Genomic DNA, 17,804 nt, shown 5'->3' with positions numbered 1-17,804 from the left:
TACTGCTAACTGCATTGCCCAGCATTACATGATCTACCTCCAAAATGAAAGTTGTGTCAAGTGACACAGGTTCAACAATCATGCTTGAATACAAAAAAAAAGTGTAAAATTTCCCGTCAACTTGTAGAAAAGAGCAGTTTTGTAACTAAATGTTTAAATTTAGACCTAGTTAATTTTTTCATATATAAATTCCGAAACTTCATCCATTGTTATTAAGAGATGTAAACATTTGAAAGACCCCGAAGAAGTTTTTCATCCACATAAAAATCCTATGTGAATTCCTGAATATCAAAGGACCAAATTTGGCAAAGACCTGATGTAAACTGGATTTGTATAAAGAACCCCACCCTCCGGTGTGAATACACACAGCCATATTTATAACTACAAAAATGCTTATTTTTACAAGGGGGGGGGGGCCTTGTTTTTTTAAATGTTTTGAAGCCTTCCCTAATTGGGGGAATTTAAACCACACAAAATATTTTGTGCTTCAACTTTTGATTCTCTTTATATGAAATTCATGAAGTTTTAGCTGATGAAATTACTGATACCTACTTTTCACAAAATTATGGCACTCAAAAAAAAAAAATGCTTGACAGATATTTCTATTTTTGATACTCTGGAAGAAGATTCTACAGATTTTTGTCTAAATATAAAATGCATCAAACAAGACAGGTTTATCAACATTATATTCCAAATTAACCAAATATTTTCTTTCATTTTTGCTTTGAAAGGGATTCTTAGTGAGAAGTTGCTGTTGTAAATTAAAATATGATGATGAATTAGGTATTTTTGTAATAAAATGTTTATGCATGTTTTGGTAATTATTCTGCACTAAGTATTTAATATTCGAAACTAGAGGACCCGACAGACGTTGTTCTGTTCAAACTTTGTAAATTGAAAAGTTAAAAAATTTCAATAAACTATGAAGTATTTGAACCATTTTGTTGAAAAAAATAAGTAAAAAGAAAATGTTTTAAGCTGATTGGTGTCAGAATGTGTATATTTATTACAACTTGATTTATTTAATGCCCACTGAACAGTTGTTTTTTTAACTATTTTTTCTCCCATACTTGATGGTTTTTTTCTTCAGCCATACTCAAAGGATAAAAAGCATCCTCAGATATTAAGTGTAAAAAACTACCCATCTAGAACAAACAGGAAATCCTGCTGCAACGTCCCCCATATGAAAAAGAATAAAACAATAGAAAGAATATCGTTTAACAAAAATGATAAAGGCAAAAACAGTTCTCTGAATAGGCGAAAATCACTCATCCCCCCCCCCCTTCCAATGTAAAATAAATATATTCTTCAACCAAAATTACTAAACATTCTTTAAAAATGAAAAACAATTCTTTTGCAATTTTAAATATTTTGCCAAATAAACAGAAAATACAATAATTACATTAACAGTAGCTTTAAAATGTAAACAAATGATCCCACAACTCTATTGTTTATAGCCAAAGTCGCCAAGCCACCACATTACTGTAATCCAGCCGATCAGTGAGCGAAGCTAACTCCCGACCGATTAGGGGTCCGATCTTTTGAACGAAAACTTTTAAACTTCATATATTGCTAATTTGTTCTTTCCACCAAAGATAAAGATCTTTCACTGCACTGATCTTTTGCGTACAGAACTACCCTGTTGTAATTTATCTGGACGAAAATAAAATATGTTTCGTCTTTAAATTCCATCATCTTTTCCTTTAATAATGTACTGATTAGCTTGATAATCCTTAAAGTATTTTTGACATTGGTGCCAAAACTCAGATGGATTCGAGGCAAGGAACAAATGTTGCTAGGTACAGTACTTTCTGGTCATTTGGTTAGGAAAATCTAAAGCACCGATTCGGTCACATGGTTCAACTAGGACGACAGAACGCACATTTTGCAGGAACCTTCCAGTACTTTACTTTAAAATATATCACAGGACCTAAAACCGTTACTTTCAAGAAATGAAGTCCTTCACTCTCTCTCTACGTTTTATCTATTCTCAATTGACATGGCACAGTAGGAAATTTCATTACAAAGAGCAGAGCTGGCATTCTTATTGTCCTTTGGCAACGGGTTAAACATTTATTTCAGTTCTCGCTCAACAATAGGTTAAAATAAATATTAATAATTTGGGAGATTTTACCATCCAATGTTTAGATTAATTAATTTATTAACAAAAACGTTTCGGATTTGATCCATCGTGACTCTAAATCATTCTAACACAACTTAATTACACACAAAAAGTTTGATGAAAATCAGTCCGGCCGTTTAAAGGCCTTATGGTTACAAATATCCGCACAGAAGAAATATATATATTAAGATTACTCTGCTCTACGTACATTAATAGAGTGTAATTTTCCGGTCTCTCTCTTCTTTTTTTTGTGCAAATGATGATCTAACATGTTTTTTTTTCTTTTTAAAAAAGTTTGTTTTGCAACATATTTTCTGACTTTTTGTATATATCAAGCTCTCATGTCTGAAAGTAGAATCCCAGTGTTTGAAATCTTCCCAGAATTCTAATCAATTAGGAGAGAAAAAGAACATTTTGAGGAAATGTTTGTTTAAGAATTACAATGTAGTTGATGATATTTATCGACCTACTGAAAACTTTTATTATCAAAATAATCTAAAAATTATTTGGTTGTGTTTTTATGTCAAATAAAAGTTTTTTTAATGTAAAATTGTAATAGTGAAAATGTAAATCATTTTAATTTTTAAAGTGTTAAATATCTTTTTACAAATTAGAAGGTTGGATTTTTTGTAAAAATAAATTTTTGTCATCATGCATGTTCATTTTTACTTTCTTCTATATCTAATATATAGAAGGAAGTATTGGATTCGTGCGAATTCTCGAATTTTGAATTTTGACGGATTCGAACGTTTTGAGGTGTGCTGAGTCCATTTCGACTATTTTTGGAAAATGTCTGTCTGTATGTGTGTGTGTATGTATGTGTGTGTGTGTGTATGTGTGTGTGTCACGTCTGTGTGTGACCAGTTTTTTGTGGCCGCTCTACAGCAAAAACTACCGCATGAAATCGAACGAAATTTGGTACACATATGTGCCCCTATGTGAACTTGTGCCCATTGGTTTTTGGCGCGAATTCCTCTAAGGGGGGGGGGGGTGGAGCAATGGGACGTTTTTTGAGTTACGCGTGCTTGCTATTCCTCAGGAAGTAACTGGCGAAATCAAACAAAATTTGGTCCATATGTTGCCATTAACAGGAACAGGTGCTGATTCAATTTTGGTGTCAATAACTCAAACGGGGGTTGAGCTATACAACGTTTTTTGTCGTCAATTGTGACTGCTGTATCTCAAGAAATAATGAACGGAATGAAAGAAAAATTTATCGGCAAGTAGCCCTTAAAGGGTATAAAAGCTGATTTTATTTTGGTGTCAACAGCTAAAGAGGGGGTGGCGCAATCGCCCGTTCTTTTTTTCCAATGTGAGTGCCCTATTTCAAGAAGTAATACTACGTTCTGGTAGAAATTTGGAATATATGTGAATCCATATGTAAACAGGCTTTGGTTCAATTTTGACACCAATCGCTCCAAGAGGTGTTGATTTTATTTTTTTTTTTTTTTTTTGCGAATAAAAATAGCTTTATTAATGCAACAATAAGAAAGATAAATCGTAATAGGTTGTCGTCTGCGTATTTCTCGTGATTTTAATTGTATGGAAATGATCGGAAATATTATCTGATGATTTAAAATTTTTAACTGTTGCCATCTTATGCTTGTTAACAAATAAAATATTTGTAATTAATTCAAGCAAGGCTTTTAAAATAACTTTCAATTTTCGCTCTTTGCTTTGCTTTTGCAATAATTCAGACATTGGGATGGTCGTCAAGTTTTTGCATGTGTAATTATGTTTTTGTTGGGAATATTGCTTCCTCGTCAAGCATGGGGAGGGATCAGAAAAAGAAGAAAAATATAGAAGAAAGTTTCGTGATGGCCACAACATACTAGTTAAAAAATGCAAACAAGTCTTATTTTCTAACTTATGTGTACAATTACTCTCTCACAACAGTAATTTGTGATTATATCCTTCTTATCAGCAATTTTTTTTCCTGCTATTTTTCCTTTTTGCAACATATTTTCTATATTCAACATTAAATTTACTGTTTGTTTCTGTGACAAGCAAGACAGACAACACAAAGTAAATGATGAACCCTAAACATATGTTACTTTGTTTTTAGAAAAGTGATGAAAATGGTTTGAATTTTGACTTTGATTTAAAAACTTGCCCTCTCTATGCATCCAGTATGTCCTCCTACAAGCATACATTATGAAGATGAATAATTAAAATGCAAGGAAGAAATTTATTGATGGTTTATATATTTTTAGCAACTGGAATGTTTGTATGTTTTTAAAACTTTTCATTTAGCATATTAAGTACCTGTTTCTTTTTATTGCAGATGATATTAAAACTAAACCGTTTACCTACCTCAGTGTTGTCCTTGCAGATCGGTCTTGCACTGCTGTTGTTACAGTTAAAGTAAGTACTTTCATTCTGTACATTTTGTAACTTGTAGATTCAAAATAAATGCCATTACTGATCAGTCATTTCAGATTTTTGACATTTAGTTGAATATCTAAGAAAATACTTGACAATGCATCCAAAAGCTTCAAAAATGTAAAGAATATGTGAGACTTTAAGCAGTTCAACCATAGTATTGTTCCTTAGACAAAAAACTGCTTAGCTATAAATTAACAGAGGAACAAGTAGGGGAATGTGAAGCAAATTGAACTTTACTTTTTTCAATATGAGCAAATTGGAAATTTGTTTTGAAAATTACGGTAGATTAAGAAAGAATAGAGTATTTTGTAATAAAACTTGCATCAAAGCAATATTTTGAATTTTTGGCATTAAATTTGTATTTTCAAAAAAATGGTGAAAAATTTCCACTTTTTTTTCATGGGGTAAAAGTGAAAAATAAAACATATTTCTAATAAAATAGTTTTTATTTGTTAATTTAGAATATTTTTGATCAATGAGTAAGTAAAATTATAAATAAAGAAATAATGAAGCAATTGTCTTGTTTTTTAAGTTTCTTACCAAAATATTTGTATCAGCCAAAAGACAGTTCATACTTGTGCTTCAAATCTTTTAATTTATTGCTTTTCTTTATTTTTGTAGGGATTTATTATAAGTGTCTTATCCAAATTGGAGTGCACAACAAAACAGGGATGGAGTCTTAGTGTAAAAATTAATGACGGCACAGCTACTGTTGATGCAGATATTCATGATAAAGTATGTAATTTTTTAAAGCAGTGTTAATTATACTGTGAAGTAGCATGAGTGCAGATCTATGTTCCTGAAAATCCACTGGGCAAAGATAAGCAGTCTTCCTAAGTCTGCATTTCTTAAGCATGTAAAATGGGTGAAACTTGCATTTAACTGTACTAAAAGTTAACAGAGAATGACACTATTTAATTTTCACGACAAATTTCAAAAAATATTATTTGTATCACAGCATATGGTCTTGACTTAAAGCGACTATTTTTCAATTTACTTACTTTTTAATATGTGGATTTATGAGAATTAATTTTTGTTGCTAAGACTTTTAAGTTTATACCCTGAAATTTGTATAAACTTTTTACATGTTTACTATATTTCTGAGTGTTGAAAGTATTATGTACACATTTTTGTTGTATTGCAAAGTGTTTGTCGCACTTGTTTGCAAAGCTTTTATAATTACAGACAAACATGTGCACTAGTATTGGGTAGAATTTTTGTCTAATTTAGTTGTATAACTGTGGTGTACACAAAAATTAAAGTGTCCCTATCATGGACAAGAATAATTGATTCCTGCCAGTTTGAGGTCGAAGAACAAGAATATGGCACCAGAATTTTTTTTGTTAGCTCTTGGTTCTATGATATGAGGTTCTTTCTTTCTTTTTTTTTTTTTTTTGAGTTTTTGTTTGTAATCTACTTTTTGGTCATCTCTCATGGCATTCTCTCAATAGTCTGCAAGTATAGATGTGTTCCACTTGCCCTAATTCCTTACCCTGGTTGCCACTTGACCTTCTTTCCATCGCTGAACTGCCTTGACGAAACACTCGCCAGGTTTGTCACTTACAGTGCCACAATTGCTTAGAAACAAGTTGAGATATGAGGCCAAAAAAACGTGTGTTTTGAGAGATATTCTACAACCTAGCTGTTTATGTTCTATGGGTTGGTATGTGACGTATCAACATTGTAAAATTTCCTCCTATCATAAAATAAATTCCCGTTTATCATGGAAATGAGCGCTAAGTAAACATTTGAATCATCATATTCATTAATATTGCATCAAAATAAATAAGAATTAACTATTTTTTACGCTGATAGATTTTTGGTGTAGCCCAGTGCACAGGCATCCCTCGTATAATGGTACTTCTGCAACATGGTTTTGATATTACACAGCACCAAATTTGCGATTATTGTAACACAGTTTCAATACTATACAATGCAAAACTTGAATTTAATACTATACAGTTTTGATATGACACAAATTTTAAGAGATGAAATTTCATATTTGTTTAATACACTGTTAAATGTATGATAATAACTTTAATAAGTTTTTACTTTGTTTTTTTTTTTTTTGAAACTTATACAAAAAATTGTCTATCGCCGGCTCAAAAGTTTAGTTTCCCCGTATAACACTAACTTTTAAATATTTTTCTCATCAGTGTTCTAAAAACAAAAAGATTAAAATTATTTTGTTTCCAATGCATTGTAAGAAAATAACATTAGGACTAAATATATGCTGGGCAAAATGATTGTTTTCCGTGGAATGACCTCAAAGGTCCTATATATTGTTGGAAACAATATTTTCATTAGCAAATTTTCATTGCCCCTCAAATATCTAAAAAAATAACTTGAATTAGTACAAAAAGTTTATCTTGGTAAAGAGAAATTTTTTTACTGTTAACTAAATGCCCACAAAAATGTTGAAAAATCTAATTTGTTTATGTTTCCCACATTTGGTGGCACTTTTAACAGAAAAGCAGAACTAATTTAATACTGTTTATAAGTTTATAGACAATCAGTGGTGGCGATTCGGGGGGAGGACAAGGTGTGGCAACCGCCCCCGCACTTTTTATAGTTCATTTATTTATTTTATTTTCCAATTCAGGAATCAAAACTAGAAAGAATAAAAAAGCAGAAGTGTCAAAATTTTCGGATCATAATTATTTGTTTTAGTTTGTATATTTGTTTACGAAACATTATTTAGCTCAAGCAGTAAGTTTTAGCATAAGTATTCATTATCTAGATATTAGTAAATCAATTGTTTTAATTAAAAAAGCCATACTTGCTTAATAAAATTATTACCAGGTGTTTGTGATACCTCAAATTACTTTGGGGTAAATAATGTAAATCTAATTCATGTCTAAGTGTTTCTTCGGGGAAAGTTATTGTATACATAATTCATCAAAATGTTAAGAAAACGTGAGTTAAGCTGTTAGATTTGCATCAATTACCACTCATATGCTCTAAAGAGCAGCCTTAGCAAAATTTTGTACCTTTTTTTTTTTTTTTTTTTTTTTTTTTTTTTTTTTTTTTTTGTTGCCGCAAAAAATTTTATGGCTTTTTGTTGTCGTTTTTTTTTTGAAACCCCCCCCCCATTTCAGTCCCAATCGCCACCTCTGTAGACAATGGTAAACATATTTTTGTAAAGATGTTCTTACCCAAACATTCCATTATAACAAAGCTTGGCAAAACTTCTGACACTATTACAACTACAGTGAAGCACCGTTTATACGTTTCTCTTTTATACGTTTTTATCAATTATACATTGGTCCCTGCAGAGTCTAATACACATTAACCTATACCTATTATACGTTTTTTCATTTGTACGCTTTTTTCGTACAGTCCCTTCAAAAACGTATAAACGGTGCTTCACTGTATATACCTCCCAACTCTACTGGTTTCTCCTAGGGATTCCTGGATTTTGAGCATTTCTCCCGATCATGTACAACATGATGTAATGAATTTGCATTTAACTGCACTTTGAAGGATAGTAAAAAAAAAATCTTTGTTCTTCCCTAACTACCAGTGAGAAATGTGATATGGTGGTGCATCACAATTAGAAACGTAAGGCGTACTCGGTAACCACTCGGTACTCGGCCAATTTGCCGAGATATCCTAAGTGATCCATAAGATGAATATTCATAGACTCATAACAAAAAACCCTTTCAATCATATCGCAATGTATTCCTAATCACATGAAAACTTAGATTGCAAATTTTTAGAACCTTGGTTTTGCAGATTCAGATTTTGGGCATAGTGATAACAATACAGAAAAGTAAAATTAAGTCATTTTTTTAAGAGTAAGAAAAAGGTTGTGACATTGGGCAAAGAAATACTTAGTGAAAAAAAAAATGCTATTAAAATATTTTAATAATCGAAATTATTGCACAAAATGTGAGATTAAGGATTTAAAGACATTCAACAAAAGTCGGATTTTTTTGTCTTAACATTCATGAGCTCACATTTTGTGCACTGAAAAAGACATTCCTCGTAACCCAGAAACACGTGACTGCAGTGTTCCTGCACATTTGTGCTTTTAACGTTGTTTTATTTGCTTAAAAAATTATTTACGTTTATCAGACTAGAACTATAATAGATTGATACAATTTGTTTTAACTTGTTTGTTTCCAACTTGATTAATCATGCCTTTTATTTATTTGTTTATTGTTAATTTTTAAAATAATGTTTTTGTCAAACTTTTGACACAAAGTAAATTTTTTAAATAATGCTTAATTAAATTTCACCTGGAATTTTTTTTTAAATCTATTATATAGCCATGGAGGTCTATACTACTACTCCAATGAGTTCAAAATTTATCACGTGTGTGTCAGTGATTCTTCTTAAAACATAATTGGTACTCGGTACTCGGCCAAGTAGTGAAAAGCCGAATACTCTGTACTCGGCCAAAGTAGCACTCGGTACGTCTCTAATCACAATCATCTACTGGAATATTTTTCTTGTGATGTTTGTAGCTTTGCAACTGCTGTGTTTGTAGCGCAACTCATGATAAATAGCACTAAATTTAAATAGTTAATGTTTAAAAAATTGCTTCTTAAATGTAAGCAGTATTTTCTTATCACAATTAAATCTGAATAGATAGTTTGTTGTGGTAAATGATTTATCAATTGGGACATTTTACTTCATCACATTGAAAGTTGTAAACAGAAAAAGTCTTTTAATAAATAACTGCTGGGTGAAAAAAAATTATCTAGGCAAGCAGGGGTTCAATCTGTTATATACATGACTGCGAGTTGATTTTTCGTAGAAACTGATTTTGTAACAATTAAGGACCCTTTTTCAATTTAGTAATTCTATAGCTTTTAAATATATCAAATAAACTTAGCAAAATCTTAACTAATTTATGTTTTTCTCGTTGACATAAGTCATTTACATTTGCTCCTTTTTTTTTTTTTTTTTTTTCAGTTTTAAATATTTTCAAACTTTTTTTTACGCTTGATTCTCATTGTTTGCAGTAAAATAATGCTGAAACTGCTTCAAAAGTTGGAACAAGAGATTTTGACAAACTGTTTGCTATAAAGTTTTTGGAGACATCATTCCAGTCGTAATAATTTGATTAATATTCAACGTAATTTGTAATAAAAACTATATTTCGGTGTTTGGAATTGAATGCATATTTTCAAGTAAGCATTCTATGTTGCTAAAACCTCACATTAAATTTTGGTTATTTTAATTACTTTGCCAGAAAATTTTAAAACGTAAATTACATATGTTTGGTATATAGTATCATGTTATACATGTATGTAGTCTGTTTTTCATTAATGATTTTAACAAATTTTCCATTTTCATTTCAGGTTTTGGAGCAAATTATTGGTATTTCTGCTCTTGATATGATGGTTTGTTAATTTGCATGATATTATTTCTATGAATTAAAACTAACCTGTCCCTTTTCTAAAATTTAATTTGTTTCTTTTGCTATTCCTTTTCAGAAAATGCAAACTCAAGCTGCCCAAGATATGCAGAAAAAAAGAGAAGTCATGGGTGTAAGTTTTACTCGTTTTTATCTGTATCCATCTTATTCAATGGGTGAATAACTTAAAGATTCTTAATTAAAGAAGTGTTTCCAAGTTCATCACCTTATGTTATCAATGAAAGGATTACATATCTTACGTGAAAATATAATTTAATACAGTAAAAATATATATAAAATAAACTTTTTCTCACTACTAAATATTGTTAACAGCCTTTTGTTACCATACAACGTCATTTTCTTTGCCCGGTTTAAACATAGGGTTTTCTGTGATTTTCGATTTAATTGACAAACGTTTTTAGTGATTTGTAACAAGAAAATGAGCTTTCTCGACTGTTAGCGAGTATTGGAGGACCCTCTTATTTCATACAGAATTTGCTGGGCGGACCAAACTGTATTTCAGCAAGACAAAACGCCTACTGATGCATCCAACTCAGAACAAATCTGTAGTTCAACATGAATAATATCAATGTCATGGAATGGCCATTGCTTAGTCCAAACTTAAATCCAATGTAAAACGTGTTGGAAACATCGGGCACCAAAATTATATGAAACTTGAAGCCAATATTTTTCGACACAGGAATAACTTGATACTTACGATGGAAAACCACGTGTCTGAAGTAACTAGAGGTAATGGAAACACAATTTCATATTTACACTTGTAACTATGTTTCTCAACCCAAAATATGATTCATAAATTAAAAAGTGTCTAATTATGGGACACTCAATCCTCTAGTTTTTGCAATAGATTCAACACATGGTGTTTTTAAAATGAATTACCCTAACTTGTGTTCTCATTATACACATATCATAATATATAAAAATCAATGTCCTGAGATAACATATATACATATATATATATATATATATATATCAACGCACAGCCAATACCGCTGAAGCCTCAGACTTGAAATGTGGCAGGCATATCCACATGGTTACGAAAGTATCCACTAAGAAAGGATTTTTCGAAATACCAATTAGTTCGGGAGAAATTAATTAAAACCCGTTAATTTCTGTGAAATTAAAACCTGTCATTGAAATTTAAATCCCTTATTTTCAGAGGCTTTCCTCCATTCAAATCATTATTCAGTACTTCATCTCAACTTTTGGTCGATAGCGAATTTTAAATTTGATATTGTTTTTGTTTCTCACGTGATTCTTCGACGCTTTTCTCAAGTCAAATAATAATGTTTCTGTCTTTTGCTTTCATTTTTTCAAAACTAGAAACGAAGTTTTTAAGAACATCATCATAGGCGGACTATCCTTTTGAATTTAGAAGAGTGCAGTTTCCTGTAAAAGTTTGCTTTGCAATAACCGTTAATAAGTCACAAGGACAGACATTAAAAGTAGCAGGGATCATTTTAAAAGGATACTTTTTCACACGGCCAATTTTATGTAGCTTGCTCCAAAGTCTGTTCATCAAGCAGCTTAATAATTTTAGCACCAGAGAAAAAAAACCAACCTAAAAATGTGTTAAGCAAAGAAGTTCTTGCTTAAACATAAGTATAACAATAAAATGTGGATGGTCTGTGTTTGCAAAGATAATCAATACTTTAAAAGGATCGTTAATAACAGTTAAAGATCGGTTAAGTACAAGGGCATATACATAAGGAGTAGAGGGGCCCCGTGATCCTCCCAAAATTAGAAAAAAAATATAGGTAATAAGTAATTATTACAGGGGATTTTCGAAACCAGGTGCCCCAAACACTGTTAACCCTTGCTAATTCCATTACCCTAGCAATGCCGGGTACAGGAATGCTAGTGTGATATAAATCCCTTCATTCATGTTTTTACTTTGCAATTGTATTTTTGCAACAGGGTGTAGTTTTTTTACATGCAAAAAATTTGCTTATTAGTAATTAAAACAATCTTCTAAATGTGTTTTGAGTTTTACTAAAAGATGTTTTTAACTAAAAATCAACAGGGTTGGGTGTATAATTTTTGTATTTTTTCTACTTTGTATTTCCTGATTTCAGAATTTTTCTGAAAGCTGTTTTCTACTGAGTTTTCAAAGGAAAAAAAATGTGAAAGAAAAACTGCTCTCAATCACTTAATAATATTTTAAACAGTTGCAAGATCTTTTAATTTATTTTTCTTTTAGTTTCAGAAAAGTTTTATTCATTATGCAATAAATATATGAATCAAACTAAACTTAGTCAAAATTTGTACCAAATTAGTGGTACATTATGTTGCTCTACAAAAGCTAGTATTTGTTTCACTAAGTATGATACTCCTTTTTGTTGAGCAAAAGTTTGTTAATTGTTAAAATTTTAGTCAGTAAATGGTCAGTATTTAGTCAGTATTGGTCAGCATTTTATAAATTTTGGTCATTAAAGTCAGTATTTTTGACCCTCCAAACAGTTTTACCCCTGGTACTTGTTATGACACAGCCAATGCACCAGCTTTTATTTTGCTGTATGCTTAAAAGTTTATGATATTTATCATATCTACACACATGTTAATAAATAAATTAAACATTTTTTTTTTCTTTTTTGAAAACAGATAGACAATATTAGAATGTTATTAACTATGTTTTTCTCATAATCTGGAAGAAAATGCTCTTCATTTATATTTTAATTTTTTTTTTTTTTTTGAAAACTAAAGTAATATTCAATTAATTATTTCAGGCAATTTCGAAATGTAGGACCACTCTGCAGAATTATAGTTGCCTTATGGATGTGAAATTCATGCCCGGAGAAAAACCTGTAATTGTTCAGTTTTCCCCTGTTGGGGAATTAGAACTGAAGCAGCTTTTTGAAAGAGTTAGTTCAGACATGTCTTCCAAATAGCTTCATGTCTTTACTGAAAATGTATATATCTGTGTTCACTTCTAAGTGCAATTTCAGAAACAATATTTCATTATTTATATACTGTGCATTGTATCTATTTCTGAATAATAAAGTTTTTTTTTTTTTTTTTGTATAAATGTATGTTACATTTATTTACCTTAAAATACATAACAGTACTAATAAGGAAACAATTTTTTTCCTGTTCTGTAACCTTAATTAATGCAATACAAATGTTTCATATTTAAGCGCGAGAAATAAACAAATGAGTATGAAGCAATATTCTGTATAAGTGGTCATTAGTCATATTTTTCAGCTAAAAATTTGAGTTTTACAACTGCAATTTTACATTCAGCCGTCATTTTTTTGCCAAAAAGTTCTTCTAAAAACATCAGTTGGGGACTGTAATTTTGTATGCAGTCCTCATTTTTTGGGTTCAACTTCATACATAAAGTAAATCCATTATTTTCGGCAAATAGTAAATCCATTTAATATTTTTCAACAAATACATAAAGTAAATCCATTGTTTTTCAACAAATCGATACTGCTGCATTTAGTAGTTGAAAGCTCTACTTAAAAATTTGCATTAAAAAATTGCGCCTTAGCCAAACATTTTGGCAAAATCGTAAGTTGATAATAGAGTAAATGACATGTTTGTATTTCCCAATCCCTGCTATCGTAGTTCTCAGTTGCGCCCAAAATAAGTACCATATCTCCAAGACATGGGAGGCAGGAGGGACTCGAGCTCCTCTCTAAGTATTGGTACTGCCTTTTTTTTTTAATGAATTTTGAACATAAATATTCAAAGCATTCCTAGATGAAGCATTAATGAATGACTTATTAAAACTTTTTTTTTTTAAATTTTACACTGCATTGATTTTGCTTTTAGAATGAGAGTAATGTATTTTCTGGGGAAAACAAAAATATGGATTTCTTAATATGTTAAAAGTTCATCTGAATTTTCAAACAGAAAATCTTCATGATTCTAACTTTTTTCATTACTTTGTAAACAGAAGAAGACAGTTAAAAAATAAAATGTTTTCTTTAAATTAAAGCCTTCACACATATAAGTTTTCTTAGCCCTCCTCTAAAATTACACATATGGGCACCTTAAGTTCTGAGGATATGAATAGGATACCTGCCCAAACCAACCGAAGTGTTCTTGCTCACCAGGAAAAGTGAACTCTGATAAAGTGGAAGTGATAGACGATCAGTTGTGAATTTTGTCATGCTTTTTCAGCTATCAGTTCAACGGAAACTTTTCAAAATTCTTGAACATTTGTGTTTTGAATGTTATGAAAAGTCAGTTCAATCTGTTGATCTGAGCATTTCTTTATATAAATATGATCGAAATATTTATGCTAATTGTAAATAGATGAAAAGGTGGAGCGGGCAATGATCCCCCCCCCCCCCCCAATGTGAATAAACTTAGCCAAAAACTGCATTTCAGGGACTTATATATCAAAAAGAAATTACTCCTATCTCCTTATTTATGATATTACTCTTTTACCCCTCCCAAACCAGAAGCTGGAACCGCCCTTATGGGAAGATAAACCACGATTTTAAAGGGCACCCTGATGCGAGGTCGCTGTGAGCTTCTGAAAACATGTTTATTCGACAAATTTGGAGAGAGAGAGAGAGAGCATTTCAAAATAAATTTTTTCTTTTCTTCTAACATTAAATGTAGGTGTGTGTGTATTATGCCCGCTCTTATTTTATTTGGTGTTTTCTTCAACCAGGGGTGCCCATCCCTCCCCCCCCCAAGTTCAGTGACGCGAATCCCCCCCCCCCCCCCCCCCCAAATTTTTTCAACTCTCTCCCTTTTTTATGTTTCAGCTCTCTTTTTTTATTTATATATATTTTTAAAAATTTATTTTTTTTAAATATTTTTTATTTATAAATTTTTAATTACTATTATTTTATTAGAAAAGTTCTGTGCTATGCCAAAGACATACACGCACGCGCACAAACTACATAAATAAATGAAATAAAATATAAGCAGAATAAAGTAAAATAAATCATTTAAATTAAAAATAAATCATTAAACTAAATTCAATAAATAAATTTAAAAAATCCTCCCAAAAAATCTTGATAGTGCAATATCCTCCCCCCCCCCCTCGGCACCCCTGGCGGCAACTGTGCTTTGAGTCTGTTGTCTTAGATTTCAAACAACTTTGATTACTTAAGAATATAGTATTTGAGAGAGAAAGATATTTAGTTTGTCTCTCTAATGCAATATGTCAATTCACCTTTACGTTTTTTGCTCTGTGCTATGAAAGAATTTCAGATATTAACTGCCTTGTACCAAAAGTTCTTCATGCTTGCAAATCACTGTAAATCCGGACATTCAATGTGATTAATTAAAAAAGCGAATGAATTGGCTAAGTAACAAATGCAGCCACTGAATGGGTAAGGATTCATTAGAGCACAAGTCATGTGTATAAACGCGATTTGAAACAAGGTTGTTATTACTTAAACAGTAAATTGAGTAACGAAAGATACAAAGGATTCAAAAAATCGTTTGTTGCAACTCATAGAGAAATCCTTGTTATTATAGTAGCACATGATAGTAGGGGTGGACTGGCTCTCCCAAGTGTAGCGAACCTCTGACTCCCTAAAGGACTTTAAAAGAAAAGAAAAAAAAAACGAAAACGCTTAGGTTCTCGAGGGCAAAAGTGCACAAATAGGAGGGCGGACGTACGGTGGGCCAGTCCGCTCCTGCATGATTGATAAAATAATATATATGATTTTAAACCGGGTTCGAAATCCAGTAATTGAAATTGAAACATTTTCGTTGTACAAAAGACGTATGCGAACTTTGTTTTGAAAAATTGTTAGCCAATTCTTCAATTTTTAGGCTATCTTTCTTTCAGTGAATGAAATTAAGTAGGAAAAAAATATATATAAATTTGAAGATATCAATAAAAAAAAAGTGCACATCAAGAAGTTCAACTTTGATTACGACCAACTGTTGCTTCATTTTATTCACAAAATCGCCGCAGGAATTACGATGGCGCTGTTCGAGCATGCGCATACGTCTTTTAAAAATCCTCCAGCCATGTAGTACACACACTGACCAGAATTATGCGTGTTCTTGCGTTTGTTGATTGTGAACGTGTGTTGTGTCCGTCTTATGTTAAAATCATTGTCACAGTGCCTGGGATTTAAGACCGTCCATTATTCAACTTTGTTAAAAGAATAAAATTCAAGATGGCTAGCGATCGTGAAAGAAAAGTTCAAGAACGCGAAAAGTTAAAGAATATTATTAACCAATGGAACGCTAACCGATTGGATATATTTTGGTTATCTGAGCCGAATGAGGTGAGTTGGAACTTCCTAACTATTTTGGAATGAAATATTATTATTCTAGTTCATATGGCACTCGCCGCTTGTATGCCATTGTCCCTAAATAACGATAAAAAGGCATTTTAGTTATGATTATTTACGTTTGTGAATTCAAGATGGCGTACTTGTAGCACACCCTCAAGGCTATTTCAGACAGGTAGAATAGTTGTAGGGCGTTGATTTACCTTAGCGGTGATGAGCGGGGAATTTAAAAGTTTTGCTAATTATTCAAATTTAGTAATTGCTTTCCCAGTGCGCAATAAAATTAAAAAACATTTTATTCTGTCTTAACATAATTTTTTTTCAGGGTGTGCCAGAAATTTCTCGATTTGACTTCCTGTCAAAATAGAAAAAAAAATCGTTCAAATATCCTCTCAACTACATTAGATTTTGTTACATTTTCTTAAGGGGTTTGTGGATACGACATTTTGAAATATTTGGTGCGTATTCTTAGTAATGATGTTCATAAATTGAAAAATAAATTTTTTTAATCAGCTGTTAGCAATTTACATTACTAGTTCTGACAGTGATGAACACTTGTATAATTTAGGATAATGTAAATTTTATTGTTTTTCTGGGCTCTTTATGATTTAATATACATGTCACTTTCACTTAACAATTAGATTCAGATTGCAGTGGTGAAATAATTTTTACTTTCTTCTGTATCTAATATATAGAAGAAAGTATTGGATTCGTGCAAATTTCGAATTTTGACGGATTCGAACGTTTTTAGGTGTGCCGAGTCCATTTCGACTATTTTTGGAAAATGTCTGTCTGTGTGTGTGTGTGTGTGTGTGTATGTATGTGTGTCACGTCTGTGTGTGACCAGTTTTTTGTGGCCGCTCTACAGCAAAAACTACCGCATGAAATCGAACGAAATTTGGTACACATATGTGCCCGTATGTGAACTTGTGCCCATTGGTTTTTGGCGCGAATTCCTCCAAGGGGGGTGGAGCAATGGGACGTTTTTTGAGTTACGCGTGCTTGCTATTCCTCAGGAAGTAACTGGCGGAATCAAACAAAATTTGGTCCATATGTTGCCATTAACAGGAGCAGGTGCTGATTCAATTTTGGCGTTAATAACTCAAAGGGGGGTTGAGCTATAGAACGTTTTTTGTCGTCAATTGTGACTGCTGTATCTCAAGAAATAACGAACGGAATCAAACAAAATTTTTTTGACAAGTAGCCCTTAGTGGGTATAAGAGCTGATTTTATTTTGGTGTCAACAGCTAAAAAGGGGGTAGCGCAATCGCCCGTTCTTTTTTTCCATTGTGAGTGCCCTATCTCAAGAAGTAATGCTACGTTCTGGTTGAAATTTGGAATATATGTGAATCCATACGTAAACAAGCTTTGGTTCAATTTTGACTCCAATCGCTCCAAGAGGTGTTGATTTTTTTTTTTTTTTGCGAATAAAAATAGTTTTATTAAAGCAACAATAAGAAAGATAAATCGTAATCGATTGTCGTCTGCGTATTTCTCGTGATTTTAATTGTATGGAAATGATAGGAAATATTATCTCAATGATTTAAAATTTTGAACTGTTGCCATCTTATGTTTGTTAACAAATAAAATATTTGTAATTAATTCAAGCAAGGCTTTTAAAATAACTTTCAGTTTTTGCATGTGTAATTTTGTTTTTGTTGGGAATATTGCTTCCTCGTCAAGCATGGGGAAGGATCAG

General features: G+C 31.6%; 2 protein-coding genes across 3 annotated transcripts in view; both read left to right on the top strand.

Moving 5' to 3' along the window:
• LOC129227904 (recQ-mediated genome instability protein 1-like) overlaps positions 1 to 12,867 on the top strand; it is a 56,774-nt gene extending 43,907 nt beyond the window's left edge. The window contains exons 8-12 of the mRNA XM_054862525.1: positions 4,407 to 4,486; positions 5,129 to 5,242; positions 9,817 to 9,858; positions 9,952 to 10,005; positions 12,620 to 12,867. Of these exons, the coding sequence (XP_054718500.1) occupies positions 4,407 to 4,486; positions 5,129 to 5,242; positions 9,817 to 9,858; positions 9,952 to 10,005; positions 12,620 to 12,781 (452 nt within the window). The 3' untranslated portion in view covers positions 12,782 to 12,867. The remainder of the gene's footprint in view (positions 1 to 4,406; positions 4,487 to 5,128; positions 5,243 to 9,816; positions 9,859 to 9,951; positions 10,006 to 12,619) is intronic.
• Positions 12,868 to 15,844: 2,977 nt separating this feature from the next.
• LOC129227992 (afadin-like) overlaps positions 15,845 to 17,804 on the top strand; it is a 160,505-nt gene continuing 158,545 nt past the window's right edge. For both annotated transcript variants that reach the window (XM_054862620.1, XM_054862618.1), the window contains exon 1: positions 15,845 to 16,099. In XM_054862620.1, coding sequence (XP_054718595.1) covers positions 15,989 to 16,099 — 111 coding nt within the window. In that variant the 5' untranslated portion in view covers positions 15,845 to 15,988. The remainder of the gene's footprint in view (positions 16,100 to 17,804) is intronic.

The sequence above is a fragment of the Uloborus diversus genome, chromosome 8 (assembly GCF_026930045.1).
Source record: "Uloborus diversus isolate 005 chromosome 8, Udiv.v.3.1, whole genome shotgun sequence".
Lineage (NCBI taxonomy): Eukaryota > Metazoa > Arthropoda > Arachnida > Araneae > Uloboridae > Uloborus > Uloborus diversus.
Note: the sequence above shows the minus strand (reverse complement) of the source record. Positions and strands in the feature narration are given on the sequence as shown.